Source organism: Scleropages formosus, chromosome 5 (genome assembly GCF_900964775.1).
Source record: "Scleropages formosus chromosome 5, fSclFor1.1, whole genome shotgun sequence".
Lineage (NCBI taxonomy): Eukaryota > Metazoa > Chordata > Actinopteri > Osteoglossiformes > Osteoglossidae > Scleropages > Scleropages formosus.
This window is the reverse complement of record NC_041810.1, coordinates 9,104,528-9,119,357: the sequence shown is the minus strand read 5'-3', so window position 1 is coordinate 9,119,357 and position 14,830 is coordinate 9,104,528. Positions and strand designations below refer to the sequence as shown.

Sequence of the window (14,830 nt, the reverse complement as noted above, 5' to 3'; positions counted from 1 at the left end):
GGTGGTCCCTCTTTTTAAGAAGGGGGACCGGAGATTGTGTTCCAACTACCAGGGGATCACACTCCTTAGCCTCCCTGGGAAAGTCTATGCCAGGGTACTGGAAAGGAGAATCCGACCGATAGTCGAACCTCGGATTCAGGAGGAGCAATGCAGTTTTCGCCCTGGCCGTGGGACACTGGACCAGCTCTATACCCTCACTAGGGTGTTGGAGGGTTCGTGGGAGTTTGCCCAACCAGTCCATATGTGTTTTGTGGACCTGGAGAAGGCATTCGACCGTGTCCCTCGTGGCATCCTGTGGGAGGTGCTTCGGGATTATGGGGTTCAGGGCTCGCTGTTACGGGCTGTTCGTTCCCTGTATGACCGGAGCAGGAGCTTGGTTCGCATTGCCGGCAGTACGTCAGACCTGTTCCCGGTGCATGTTGGACTCTGCCAGGGCTGCCCTTTGTCACCGATTCTGTTCATTATCTTCATGGACAGAATTTCTAGGCGCAGCCACGGAACGGAGGGTGTCTGTTTTGGTGGCCGCGAGATCTCGTCTCTGCTTTTCGCGGACGATGTGGTCCTGCTGGCTTCATCAAGTCAAGACTTGCAGCGTGCACTGGGGAGGTTTGCAGCCGAGTGCGAAGCGGTGGGGATGAGAATCAGCACCTCCAAATCCGAGGCCATGGTTCTCAGTCGGAAAAAGGTGGATTGCCCCCTCCAGGTTAGGGGGGAGTTGCTCCCTCAAGTGGAGGAGTTTAAGTATCTCGCGGTCTTGTTCACGAGGGAGGGAAAAATGGAGCGGCAGGTTGACAGACAGATCGGTGCGGCGTCCGCAGTAATGCGGTCATTGTACCAGTCTGTTGTGGTGAAGAGGGAGCTGAGTCGTAAGGCGAAGCTCTCAATTTACCGGTCGATCTACGTTCCTACCCTCACCTATGGTCATGAACTCTGGATCATGACCGAAAGATTGAGATCTCGGATACAAGCGGCAGAAATGAGTTTCCTCCGCAGAGTGTCTGGGCGCACCCTTAGGGATAGGGTGAGGAGCTCAGTCACCCGGGAGGAGCTCGGAGTAGAGCCGCTGCTCCTCCGCATCGAGAGGAGCCAGTTGAGGTGGCTCGGGCATCTGTTCCGGATGCCTCCTGGACGCCTCCCTGGGGAGGTGTTCCGGGCTTGTCCCACTGGGAGGAGGCCTCGGGGCAGACCCAGGACACGTTGGAGAGACTATGTCTCCCGGCTGGCCTGGGAACGCCTTGGGGTTTCCCCAGAGGAACTGGAGGAGGTGTGCGGGGAGAGGGAAGTGTGGAGGATTCTGCTTGGACTGCTGCCCCCGCGACCTGGCCCCGGATAGGGGAGGAAGATGAATGAATGAATATTTATCACATCATATCTCTTACTCACACTCCCTTGCATTTGTATAGAACATACCTGTACATACATACAATGTCTAGTGACTATTTTTGTATATTGGGTACTTTATATTTTTATATATTTTTTTTCCTTCTTTCACATATTCTATCTTCTCATCGGTCTTGTCACTGTCATTCTGTCTGTGCTCTGGAAGTTTCTGTCACCAAGACAAATTCCTTCTATGTGTGAACATACTTGGAAATAAAGCTTGTTCTCATTCTGATTCTGATTCTGAATCTGTGCATGTATGGCTACCCTGTGATGGGCTGGCATCTTATTTTGGGTACACCCCTCCTTGCCTAGTGCCAAATGATTCCGAGATAGGGTCACGACTGCCGTGACACACGTAAGGATAAGAGGCTAATGAAAATAAATGAGTTGTTATTTTGATTGAACTTTACATGTGTTGTCATCCTTATCTACCGATGGATAGCAACTAACTATATACCTTTTATTTAAGCCAGTGCTTGCTCCTGTTCTATGACACTAAAGTATTTGTCTAAACCTGAACTAATCTGTTTTTATGTTTCTTTGGAACACAGCTGACTGGCCTTTTTGTTTTTGAGTTATTTCACTAGTCTTGCTTTGTGTCTGCTTTTTCTTATTATGGGATATTCAGAAGTGTAGCAGTGAGGGATAATGACTCAAAATTTGTTGTCTGTTTGTATCCCAGACCTCACACTGCTGTACTGACTTTGAGAAAGGCATTTATTGTGAACTTGCATATAAATACCATGCTTTTTAATTTAGTAAACAGCTGTAGATAGGATGAATCCATCAGCTAAATTGAAAATGAATGGTATAACTTAATTTGGGGCAGCAAGCGGCATAGTGGTCAGAGCTGTGATGCTGCAGTCAACGAAGATGTGTTTGAATCCATGCTCCTGCTCTAGAACCCTTGACGCATGTACTTACTCTGAATTGCTCTGGTTTTACCTGCAATGTAAAGGGGTAAATCATTTTAAGCATTTTAGATTCAAACCTAAAATTCACCCTGGACAAAGGCATCAGCTAATTACAATTTGCAGTAAATACTTCAGACTGTGGACTTTTATTTGTTGTGCATTTATTTGACTGGTGTAATTGACAATATCTAATTTTATTTCCACAGCAGATTTATTGATTAGTTCTAATTGTATTTTGTAGATGCTAGCATTGCTAGTGATCATAATATAAGAAAGTTTACCTTGAATCAAAACTACTTCAGTACTAGACCAGTTTTTGGCCTCAAACTTATTTTTAACTAAGTGAAATTTTGAACAAGTACTTTTATCTTTACTTGAGCAGTTGTGTTTCAGAAAAAAAAAAAAAAAACTGTTCTTCTCCTTAAGTATTCTCTACTCCACCTATCTCTGACATTGACAGATGAATAAATGAAATCACACTAAATTCTGCTCTACATTACATCAGCTATTTGGATAGTTTTGCTTTTGATCTTTGGCAATGGCGGCATGGTGTTGTTCTTAAAATGTTATTCATTAACAGTTATGGTAAGCAAAAGAAGTTCACTCAGGGGTTTTTCTGATGGTCACGGAGCTTTGCCTGTCACATTAATATTTCTTTCCGAATATTGCAGATCAAACAGATCACAAATTTTTTAATTTGCCTCTTCAGCTCACATGCATTTATTACAACTGTTCTGATCCAGATACAGATAACTCTATACAGCTTTATGAAAATAACAAAAATGTTAACCAAGGTAGATAGATAGTCATGTCTACCTATGGCAGTTCTATTTAGCTTCCCAGTTATGAGAACAGATTTCCCTACTTTAGTCACATTTGATCCATTTTAAGCTTCTTTGCCTCTCTGTAATGGGTTTGTTAATGGCTATTCTGACCTTATCAGCAAACTGAGGATTAATGTCTCTGTTTACTCTCTTTCTCCATGCCCTGTGACTCCAAAATCCTAAATCCCTGCATCACTGCCACACTCCCCTGTCCCTTCCTTCTTTCCTCTGGAGAAACTGCACTAGAACCCAAGTTGGTGAAGTTATGCCCCCTTTCTAGCTGTAATGACCTTCAGTTCATAAACCATAAAAAAAAAAATCACACAAAAAATAAATAACACCGAGGTATACAGAACCAGTTAAGTGTTTATTTTATTTATTTATTTTTAAAAATAATTTAACAGCTGCATATTTTAGTCAACATATTATGGAGGTCAAATGGGGGTGTTTCTGCTTTTTACATCTTCTCAGTGTTTGGTAACAAGTAATCCCCATACAGGCTTCCAAATGACAGATACAATTAAATTATGATTCCAACGAAAAAGCTTTTTTCTTGATATGCTGTTAATTGGTTTTTTATATACTCCCACAATTTCAGTATAAAATATTTGTCACAATGCACTGTACTATTGATGAAAGGGTTTGAGTTTGTTTTATTTAAGCCATGCCTGGTTATAAATGACATGTAATTATGTATTTTGTATGTTCAAAGGGTTTAATGAATTCACTATGTCAGGTGATTTTGAGAGTGGTTAACAGAGGTGATTTTGATTGAAAGCCACTTAAACCAACAAAGTTTAGAACAAAGTAGGGCATGTTAAATTCTGAGTATATTTCACATCACCAAGAACTGAATACGTAAATCTGCATTTCATGGACAACTGAAAATGACCATGTCTGTAACACATACAGTTAAATTCAATCCACCTCACAATGGAGAGACTCATGGCACAACCTAGATCTAGCCTCCTAGATACAGTAACTATAGGTACTTAGGTACCTTTACCCCTGTAATGAATTTACTACATGTACCTCATTGCATAGTATTAAGTCATATGCCTTGTTCAATTTCCAGTTTTTCCTGTAATAACACAGTTTCCTGTATAATGAACTGACACTTCTAAATAAGGAATGAAACCAAGTCTTTGACCTGGTGGGTTGGACTGGCTTTGTCATCACCTGGTGAATACAAAGCAAAAAACTTAAGTCGATAATTCAGTTTAATTTATTTTTACAGTGTTCTTCTTACACAGAGCACCGAAGAAAGAGATGACAAATAGATAGTTGGCTATATATTGAATTACTACAATAGCTATGAAATTACTAAAGTTATAAGTAAGCCTATTGGCCATGAAGGAAAGGAAAAAATCCCAACTAAAAGGGAGATAGGCACTCTATAGCTAAAGGCACACCCTCCTACTGAGATCTTATTGATCACAAGTACTGTAAGGTAACCTGCATACAATGAATGAAGACGTCGTCTTAAAATATAAGAATCAATAATGTCACGAAGGTAACCCAAATAAATTACATTTACTGCCTAATATGTGTAAATAATGATTTTATGATCAAGTCCCAGTTTAACTGGAATCCGTTGCAGCAATTTAAGTACCTGTGCTGTATGATCTTACTTCCTAGTTTCTGTAACAATTCAGCATTCTGAACCAGTTGTAACCTGGAAGCAGGTAACAAATGGATGCAAGCACAAATGAAAGGTTTCTGTCTAACAAAACACCCAAATCCTTAATCATATTCTTTTAAGTATCAGTGTAGTTTTTTTTACAATGTCTTTGACTTTAACATTAACAATTTAGATTCTGCCATGTTTGGACACAGAAGGATACAGTGAAAACAAGGTTTCTTCCTTCTCTTTTTTTCCTGCAGTTTTACCTCTGGGTCTTGTGTTCCAGGTTGCACCTTGGTCAGCATGTTTTTTAAACAGTCAGTGGGTAAATGTCGCTGCAATAGAACAAGCACTGAACATCAGTTTGTATTTCCACATCAAATATGACTTTCACAGAGTTATTTTCAATAAACTGAGTTAGTTCCTTACTATATTTGTCACTGTTCCTAACAGTCAGCAAATACTGAAAGTGTTTTATTATTTTGATAATGAGCTAATTCTTCTGCTGTTTCCTAAAGGAAATGTCCTGATGGCTTTGAGTGCTTGAAGACAGGAAGAAATCCAAATTATGGCTACACCAGTTTTGATACCTTTGGATGGGCATTTCTGTCACTGTTCCGACTAATGACGCAGGACTACTGGGAAAACCTCTACCACCAGGTATGTTATATATCATTTCAGTTCAACACTTGCAGTATCTTGAGTGGGGGAAGTCTGGTTTTGTGGAGCAGAAATACTTTCACTGTAGAATTTTTACACAAAAACAACATATGTTTTTTGGAAGTTATTTTGCTTGTAGTTGAGTAGGTTTTCCCCTTTTACTACCAGACTCTGCGGTCAGCAGGGAAGACCTACATGGTTTTCTTTGTGGTGGTAATCTTCCTGGGCTCTTTCTATCTGGTTAATCTGATACTGGCTGTGGTTGCCATGGCGTATGAGGAACAGAACCAGGCCACCATCGCAGAGGCATGGCAGAAAGAGCAAGAGTTCCAGCTTGCCATGGAGCATTTGCGAAAGGAACAACAGGTGTGTTAACTTAGACCATGGTCAAATATTTGGGTTGTGTTAAGGTACTTAAATTTCTGTTTGTAGTTTATTGTCTTTACTATTTCTAGTTGTGTGTTTCACAGAAATAATCCAGCGATGCAGAATATTTCAGTAGAATAAGACAAAATACAGGCTTACCTCAGATAACAAAAATAATTAATTCTTGAAATTCTGCTGGTAAGATGAATAATTGTAAAAGTAAATGTTAACTTATTTAAATCCAGGCATCCGCAAATCTATTATGCTATTCTATTATCCTATTATATCCTATTATCCCTTTTTTTCTATTCAATTTCCCCTTCTTCTTTTGTCTTAATATTACTTTTTTTGATTGTATTGTTTTGTTGTGTATGTGTGTGTGATATGGTTGCTGCGGGTTTGAATCCAGCACAATCTATACAGATTAAGTGTATGTATATTGCATGTTTTCCTTGTGTTTATGTGGGTTTCCACTTGGTGCTCAGGGTTTCTTCCACAGTCCAAAGAGGTTTTTCAGGTGAATTCTAAATTTCTCTTAGTTCATGCATGAGTGTGTGATTGCTCTGTCATGGACTACCGACTAGCAATCCTTCCAGCACGTACCCTGAAAAAGCACCATGATTCTGAGATAGGCTGCAGACCACCACAGCCCTGCACTGGAAATTATATTAGATTATTAACAAAGATGGATGGATTCTGTCGCTCTTTTTTTAATCATCATCTTTATTGTGAATTTCTTTGCTTCAAAGCTATACCCTATATATCTTTTTTTGTATTATTGTAAAGAAGCTTTAATAAAGCTGCTTTTAAATGTGTAATACACAAATTTTTTTTTGGCGATGATGCTTATGATAATGACAATGATTATTATTATTCTTTTTATTTTTATTATTAACTCCTTACTGTAATTATTTAGACGGGGGCGTGGTGGCGCAGTGGGTTGGACCGGGTCCTGCTCTCTGGTGGGTCTGAGGTTCGAGTCTCACTTGGGGTGCCTTGCGGCAGACTGGCGTCCCGTCCTGGGTGTGTCCCCTCCCCTTCCGGCCTTATGCCCTGTGTTGCCGGGTAGGCTCCGATTCCCCGCGACCCCGTATGAGACAAGCGGTTCAGAAAGTGTGTGTGTAAAATTATTTATAACACTTGCGAAATAATATATTCTCTACTGCAATGAAATTGCCTTTCAAGATCATTCTTTCAATTGAGTTACTTTTCTATGCTGCAAATCAGATATGCTTGTAACTGCAAATTCTTTTAATTTGAGTATTCAGAGTGCAAGGGAAGCCCATCTACCCTCTGTTTCTTTTATCACACAACACACACACACACACACACACTTGTCCCATACAAGGTCGCAGGGAACCAGAGCCTACCCGGTAACACAGGGAGTAAGGCCGGAGGGGGAGGGGACACACCCAGGACAGGACGCCAGTCCATCACAAGGCAACCCCAGCAGGACTTGAACCCCAGACCCACCGGAAAGCAGGACTGTGGTCCAACTCACTGCACCACCACACCCCACTTCTTTCATCATACTTTTACCTAAAACAAAAATGTGTAGATGCTGTAGAGAGTTCATGAAATCAGCAGGTAGGTCTGAACAAAAATCTGCCTCCATATCACTTTGTTGAAATACACCCAATATACCTAACATTACTTAAAATAATTGACTGTTATTACATAATTTAATTACCTGTTACATTGTCCTTTCTGTTTTTTCCCCCAAAACAATCAGTTGATTTTGATGCAGATGTATGGTGTTGTAATCCTTCTGTATTTGGGTATTTAAAGTACATAAAATCCTTAGGGTAGAAGAAAATAGCTTTGACCTTTCTACAAAAGACCTTTGATATTTGAATCATGTGTAAGCAAACAAAATATCTGCATACCTTTTGAAATGTTACCTTTGCTTGCTGAAAGGAAATTCAGGCATGTAGCACACATATGTACGTTTTTCCGTCTCTCAGGCAATAGCAAGCAAACCACAACTGGAGTACATGACATCTCCAGAAATGCCCTCCTTCACTTTGGACTCCAAAGAGCAGAAGAAGAACCAGATTATGTCACCTGAAGATTCCAGATGTGACGCAGTTGGTAGCATTCACAAAACAAACGTAACAGAGAGACCAAAGGTAAAATGAAGACAAATGATTTTTCAAATGAAAATAACCTAGAATGGAAGATTTCACATTGATGAGGATTGTTTTGGGATACGATTTTAGAAGAAGCCTTAGATCTCCTTGGTGCTTTATTATTGTTTCTTTTCCTTTGATCATTATGAAGTGTTGTGTATGAATTCACGTAGCAAAATTATATGAAAGGCCTTGCTGTATTGAGCTTTTGTGGCTTAGCAGGTTGAAAGTTCAATACTTTATGTTTAGATAAAGTGTTGTATAAAAGTTGCAGTGGTAATCAACCTACTGAACTCCAACTGTTGGAATACCTGACACCTACATTGTCCAGAAAAACATTTAGGCATTTATGAAAAATACTGGTTAAACTAGTATTTTACCTCAGGGCTTTGCATCTGGAAGGAGAAACTGCCTGCTCTTACCCTTTCTTTCTTTGTATGCTGCATGCTCTCTCACTATTCATACCCAAAAGGGAAGTCAAGGCAGTGTCTTCACATTTCATATCTGCATGAGGGACTCAGACACGGATTTTGCAGATGATGAGGTCAGCACACATGATGATTCTGAAAGTCTTGCTAGCCCACAAGTGATGCTAAAGCGGAGGACCAGTACCTGGAGTACAGCCAGTCATGCTTCAGAAGTCTTCAGGCCAGACCTCAATGGCAGGGTACCAGTGGCTGTTGACCATAATGGCATTATGAACCCAGAGGCACATGCACCAGCTTCTGTATCTACCATGGAGAAAGTCACTGAGGACAATGTGATTAAACCAGAGGTATGTATTTCTTTCTGGGAAATGTTGGAAACTTTGTTGAAGAGTAGGCATGGCCAGAGTTGGTTCCAAAGGTCCAGTTTTTCTTAATTACCTATATAAACTATTTGCATTTGACTGGATTCATATGTTAATATCAACAGACATTAAGATTTTTGATGTATGAACATTGCATTAGTTAAGGTTAATATTGATGTAAGACTGAAGATCTTGTACCTACTGGGTTGGGGCAATCCTCCTGTACAGCTCCAGAACTGTTTCTGGATATTATGGACCTTCAAAATGCAGTTGGCACGATAAGAGTTCAAGTGCAAGTTGTTTTTATTGTCATTCCTCTATACAGCTTGTGTACAGTGGAACGAAATGTCGTTTTTTTCGGAGACCATGGTGCAACACAAAACATAACACAAGATAATAAATAAATACACAGGACAGGACATGGACACGAGCATGGCTGCGAGCTGTAGACAGTTGCGGTGTAGTGCAGTGCTGAGTGAATTGTTCGATGATCTTTTCAGCTGTTCTAACCGCTCGCTGTAGGGTCTTGCGGTCGGAGACTGTGCAGTTCCCCTACCACACAGTGAGACAGCTGGTCAAGACGCTCTCTATCGTCCCTCTGTAGAAAGTAGTGAGGATGAGAGGGGGGAGTTTGGCTCTCTTCAGCCTCTGTAAGAAGTGGAGATGCTGCTGAGCCTTCTTGGCTACTCAGGTGGTGTTCAGTGTGCAGGAGAGGTCCTCCGTCAGGTGCACACCAAGAAACTTGGAGCTTTTGACTCTCCACAGTTGTTCCATTGATGTGCAGAGGTGAGTGGTCTACTCAGGTCCTCCTGAAGTCAACAATTATCTCTTTATTCTTATCAACATTTAGAGATAGATTGTTGTCTTTACACAATTCTATGAGCTGGTTCATCTCTTGTCTGTATGCTGACTCATCATTGTTGCTGATGAAGCTCACAACTGTAGTGTTGTCAACAAACTTGATTAAATGATTTGAACTGTACTTTGCAGCACAGTAATTAGTCAGTAGGGTAAACAGCAGTGGACTGAGCACACAGCCCTGGGGAGCGCTGGTGTTCAGTGTGGTGGTGCTGGAGGGGGAGTTGCCAATCCTGACGGACTGTGGTCTCCCAGTCAAAAATTCCAGGATCCAGTTGCAGAGGGAGGTAGTCAGACCCAGCAGGCTCATCTTTGTAATCAATTTCTGAGGGATGATTGTGTTGAATGCTGAACTGAAGTCAATGAACAGCATCCTTACATAGTTGTCCTTTTTGTCCAGATAGGTCAGGGAAAGGTGGATGGTAGCAGATATAGCATCTTCTGTTGAATGGTTGGGATGACGGTAGGCATACTGGAATGGGTGGTTGAAAGACTGCTCTTTTCATGTTTCATGACTAGCCGCTCGAAACACTTTGTGATGATAGGCATGAGTGCAACCAGTTGGTAGTCATTCAGACAGGACACCGATGATTTCTTTGGCACAGGGATGATTGTGGTTGTCTTGAAGCACACAGGGACAACTGCCTGGCTCAGGGAAATGTTGAAGATGTCCATGAAGACATCTGCAAGTTGAAAAGCAGGTTCCCTGAGTACCCGGCCAGGACCCGTAGCTTTCTGTGGGTTGACTCTGGAAAGAGTCTTCCTGACATCTGCTGCAGACAGACAAAGTACCCGGTTGGTGGGAGTTGGGGTGGCCTTACATGCTGGCATGTTGTTCTGTGCTTCGAACTGTGCCTAGAAATCATTCAACACATCTGGGAGTGAGGCATCGCCATCACAGACAAGTGATATAGTTTTGTAGTCTGTGATCTGTGTAGTCTATCCTGTCGGTGCGATGCACAATTAGCCCGGCTAGCTGAATGGCTGCATCAGGAGTGCTGTCATTGAGCCATGGTTCTGTAAAGACGAGAACACAGCAGTCTCTGACTTCATGCTGGGTCATTCGCTGTATTCTGAGGAAGTCAGTTATGTCGGACTGTTGTATAAAGCATTTCACTGCACGTCGTATTGTGTATGGTTGTGTAAGTGAGAAATAAAATTTGAATTTGAATTTGATAGCCTGAATGCCTTGCCACATGCACTTTGTGTCCTTGGAGTTTAGAAAATGATGGTGGATTCTTGCTGCATAGTTGCGCTTCGCTTCCCTGATAACCCGGGACAGATTGGCCCTTGCTGTGCAGTAGGCTGCCTTGTCACCAGACCTGAAGGCAGTGTCTCAGGTTTTCAGCAGTGAGTGCACCTCAGCAGTCATCCATGGTTTCTGGTTTGCATGTGTGGTAATGGTCTTGAAGGAAGTCACATCATCTATGCACTTGCTGATGTAACCAGTCACTGATTCTGTGTATTCCTCCAAGTCTGTGATGTTATGGTATGTAGCAGCTTCTCTGAACATCTTCCAGTCTGTGTGTTGAAAGCAGTCCTGAAGTGCTAAGATGGTTTGGCAAGTTCTCACCTGTTTCAGGACTGGTTTGGCATGTTTCAGGAGTGGTCTGTATGCTGGAATTAGCATAACAGCAATGTGGTCCAAGTAGCTGAGGTGGGGGCGGGGTGCAGCCTTGTAGGCACCAGGAATGTTTGTGTAAACAAGGTCTAAATTGTTTGTACCACAGGTTGCGAGATCAAAATGCTGGTGGAATTTTGGCAAAACTGATTTCAGATTGGCGTGGTTAAAGTCCCCGGCAACAAGGAAAAATCCGTTGGGTGTGCTGTCTGTAAGTTGCCTATAGCTCCATAGAGTTCATGTAGCGCTTCCCTTGCGTTTGCGCCAGGTGGAATGTACACCGCGACAATGAGCACGGTGGTAAACTCTCTTGTCAGGTAGTATGCCTGGCACTTAATGATCATAAACTCCACCAGCAACGAACAGTAGCTATAGACTACAACAGCATTTCCACACCATTCTTTGTTCGTGTAAACACACAGACCACCGCCACAGTAATGCTATCCTGTCAGCACGATGCGCAGTTAGCCCGGCTAGCTAAATGGTTGCGTCAGGAGTGCTGTCATTGAGCCATGTTTCTGTAAAGACAAGAACACAGCAGTCTCTGACTTCATGCTGGGTCGTTAGCTGTATTCTGAGGAAGTCTAGTTTATTGTTGAGAGAGCAAACATTGGAGAGGACAATGGATGGTAGAGCCGGGTGGCTAGGGTTAGCCTTTAGCCTAGCACAAATGCTGGCTCGCTTACCGCACTTCCACTGCCTCACATACCATTTCTGGCGCCCTATATCCTGGCCCACAGCATCAGGCGATCCCGCGGTCCTAGGGCCTGGTGCACGTAGCAGCCCAAGGTTGCGTAGCTCTTCCCAAAGCCCATCAGTTAGTCCTCCTGAGCTTTGTTTTCTAATGTTCAGCAGAAGTTGGCGATGATAGGTATGTGCACCAGTGCTTCTGATGCACATCTCGGTAAGAGTTTCCCAAATGGTGTAAATAACACGTAATGTGTACAATGTTTAACGACCCTGAAGTGGCCGCTGTGTGCTACTGCGCCGCCATCTTGAAGATCATCATAAGAGGCATAAGAGAAACTCCTTGCGTAATAAAAAATTTGTATGGGGCACTTTTTCTATAGAGCAATGAGTTCAATGTGTATCGTTAATTCATGTAATAAAAATACATTTCAACTGGAAACTTGTCATAAACATGACAGACAAGACACAGTAATAATCATTCACTGAAATTTAATAGCATGCTCAATCCATCCATCCATCCATCCATTTTCTAGGCTGTTTAGTCCTTCTAGGGTTGTTGTAGCAATAGGAAGAGCAGAGAAATCCAGACGTCCCTGTCCCTCGTGACTTCCTCCAGCTCAACTCGAAGGTTCCCCAGCCACTTCCAGGCCAATTGGGACATGTAATCTCTCCAGTGGGTCCTGGGCTGACCTCAGGGTCTCGTACCAGTTGGTCGTGCCTGGTATACCTTCAAAGGGAGACGCCCAGGGGGCATCCTTACCAGATGCCCAAAACACCACAACTGGCTCCTTTCAATGTGGAGGAGTAGCAACTCTACTCTGAGTTACTCCCGGATGGCCGAACTCCTTACCCTGTCCCATAGAGTGAGTCCCACCACCCAGCGGAAAAAACTCATTTCGGTCGTTTGTGTCTGCAATCTTATTCTTTCGGTCATTATCCAGAGTTCATGACCATTGGTGAGGGTAGGGATGTAGAATGACCAGTAAATAGAGAGCTTTGTCTTATGGCTCAGCTCCCTCTTCACCACTACAGTCCTGTACAGCGATCGCATTACTGCTGCCACTGCTCCCAGCCTGCAGCCGATCTCACGCTATCTTCTCCCCTCACTCGTGAGCAAGACCCCAAGATACTTAAACTCCTCAACCTGGGGCAGATTTTCTCCCCTTACCTGAAAGGGGCATGCCATCCTTTTTCGTGGAAGAACCATGGACTCAGACTTGGAGGTGGTGATCCTCATACTAACTGCTTCACACTCGGCTGCAAACTGTTCTAATGCATGCTGGAGGCATCCCTGTGATGGTGCCAAAAGGACAAAATCATCTGCAAAAAGCAGACACATCACCTTCTGGCTCCCACACAGAATGCCCTTCTGACCTTGGCTGCACCTTCATATCCTGTCCATGAGAATCACAAACAGGAGTGGAGACAGCACAACCTTCGCAGAGTCCAACACCCACATTGAACGAGCTTGACTTAATGCTGAGTATGTGGACGCAGCTCTCACTCCATGCATACAGAGACCAAAAGGCCCGCAGTAGTGGTCCCAGCACCCCATACTCCCGAAGCACCTCTCACAGAATTTCTCAGGGAGCCTGGTCCATAGGCTTTGCCACTGTGGAGCTTTCCAACTATCTCAGTGACTTTAACCAGGGAAATGGACTCTAATATCCCAGAAGTCTCTGGTCCTGACTCCTGTAAGAAAGGCATATCTCTCGGGTTTAGGAGTTCCTCAAAGTGCTCTTTCCACCTCTCAACAATATCCTCATTTGAAATCAGAGTTTCTTCACCTTTGCTGAGCACAGCTTGGGCAAAACTCTTCCGACCCTTCCTGAGTCGCCGGATGGTTCTTCAGAATCTCTTTGAGGCCGACCAAAAGTCATTTTTCATGGCCTCCCCAAACTCCTCCCATGCTCTGGCTTTTGCTTCTGCAACCGCAGCCATTGCCTCCTTTTTTGCCTGCTAGTACCTATCTGCTGAGTCAGGAGTCCCCAGAGCCAACCAGGCCCTAAAGGGCTCCTTCTTCAGCTTGACCGCTTCCCTCACCACTGATGTCCACCAGCAAGTTCTTAGGTTGCCGCTGTGACTGGCACCAGAAAGCTTTTGGCCACAGCTGTGCCTGGCTGCTTCCACAATGGAAGTTTTGAACAGGGTCCATTCGGACTCCGTGTCCCCTACCTCCTCCAGGACATGGGAGAAGTTCTCACGGAGGCGGGAGTTAAAATCATTCCGGACAAGGTCCTCTGACAGTCGTTCCCAGCATACCCACACTATGCGCTTGGGTATACCGAGTTTGTCCCTCAGTTTTCCCCGCCATCCTGTGCAACTCCTGAGGAGGAAAGAGACCACCCACTGTCAAGGAGTTTGGTACCAGAGCCAACACTGTGAGTGGAGGTGAGCCCAATTATATCTACGGGAATCTCTCAACCTCCTGTACCAGTTCCGGCTCCTTCCTACCCAGTGAGGTTATATTCCACGTGCTAAGGGCCAGTTTCTGCCACGAAGGGCCGTGATGCCACATGCCACATGCCACCTTGCCCCCTCCTGCTGCCTGAAAGGCATTGCACCCGACCCTCATTTAGGACCTTGTGGTTGGTGGGCCCACATGGCCCCCCCACGTTGTCTTTTCAGACTGAGCATGGCCGGGTTACGTGGGCTGCCTGGCCACCAGGCACTCGCCTTAGGAACACTACCCCCAGGCCTGGCTCCGCGGTAGGTCCTGTGACCCTATTCTGGGCAGGGTAAATGTTGACTTGTTCACGTTTGTCGCAGGGATTTTCTTGGATCGTATTAGTCTGGATCTTCACTCCAGACCTGGTCACCATGGAAGACCCTACCAGGAGCATACTGCTCCCAGCAATATAGCTCTGGAGAGCCCTAGATCGCACAAGCCCTTCTGCCACGACAAGGCCCCAATCCAGAAAGGGTGCATGTCCAAAATCATTTTTAATTTTTTCTAGCATGCCCAAAATAA

General features: G+C 43.7%; 1 protein-coding gene across 1 annotated transcript in view; it reads left to right on the top strand.

Annotated features, from left to right (window-relative positions):
• Positions 1-14,830, top strand: part of LOC108931972 (sodium channel protein type 4 subunit alpha-like) — a 123,458-nt gene that overhangs the window by 52,455 nt on the left and 56,173 nt on the right. Inside the window, exons 9-12 of the mRNA XM_029251868.1 lie at positions 5,264-5,405; positions 5,574-5,771; positions 7,736-7,858; positions 8,286-8,675. Coding sequence (XP_029107701.1) covers positions 5,264-5,405; positions 5,574-5,771; positions 7,736-7,858; positions 8,286-8,675 — 853 coding nt within the window. The remainder of the gene's footprint in view (positions 1-5,263; positions 5,406-5,573; positions 5,772-7,735; positions 7,859-8,285; positions 8,676-14,830) is intronic.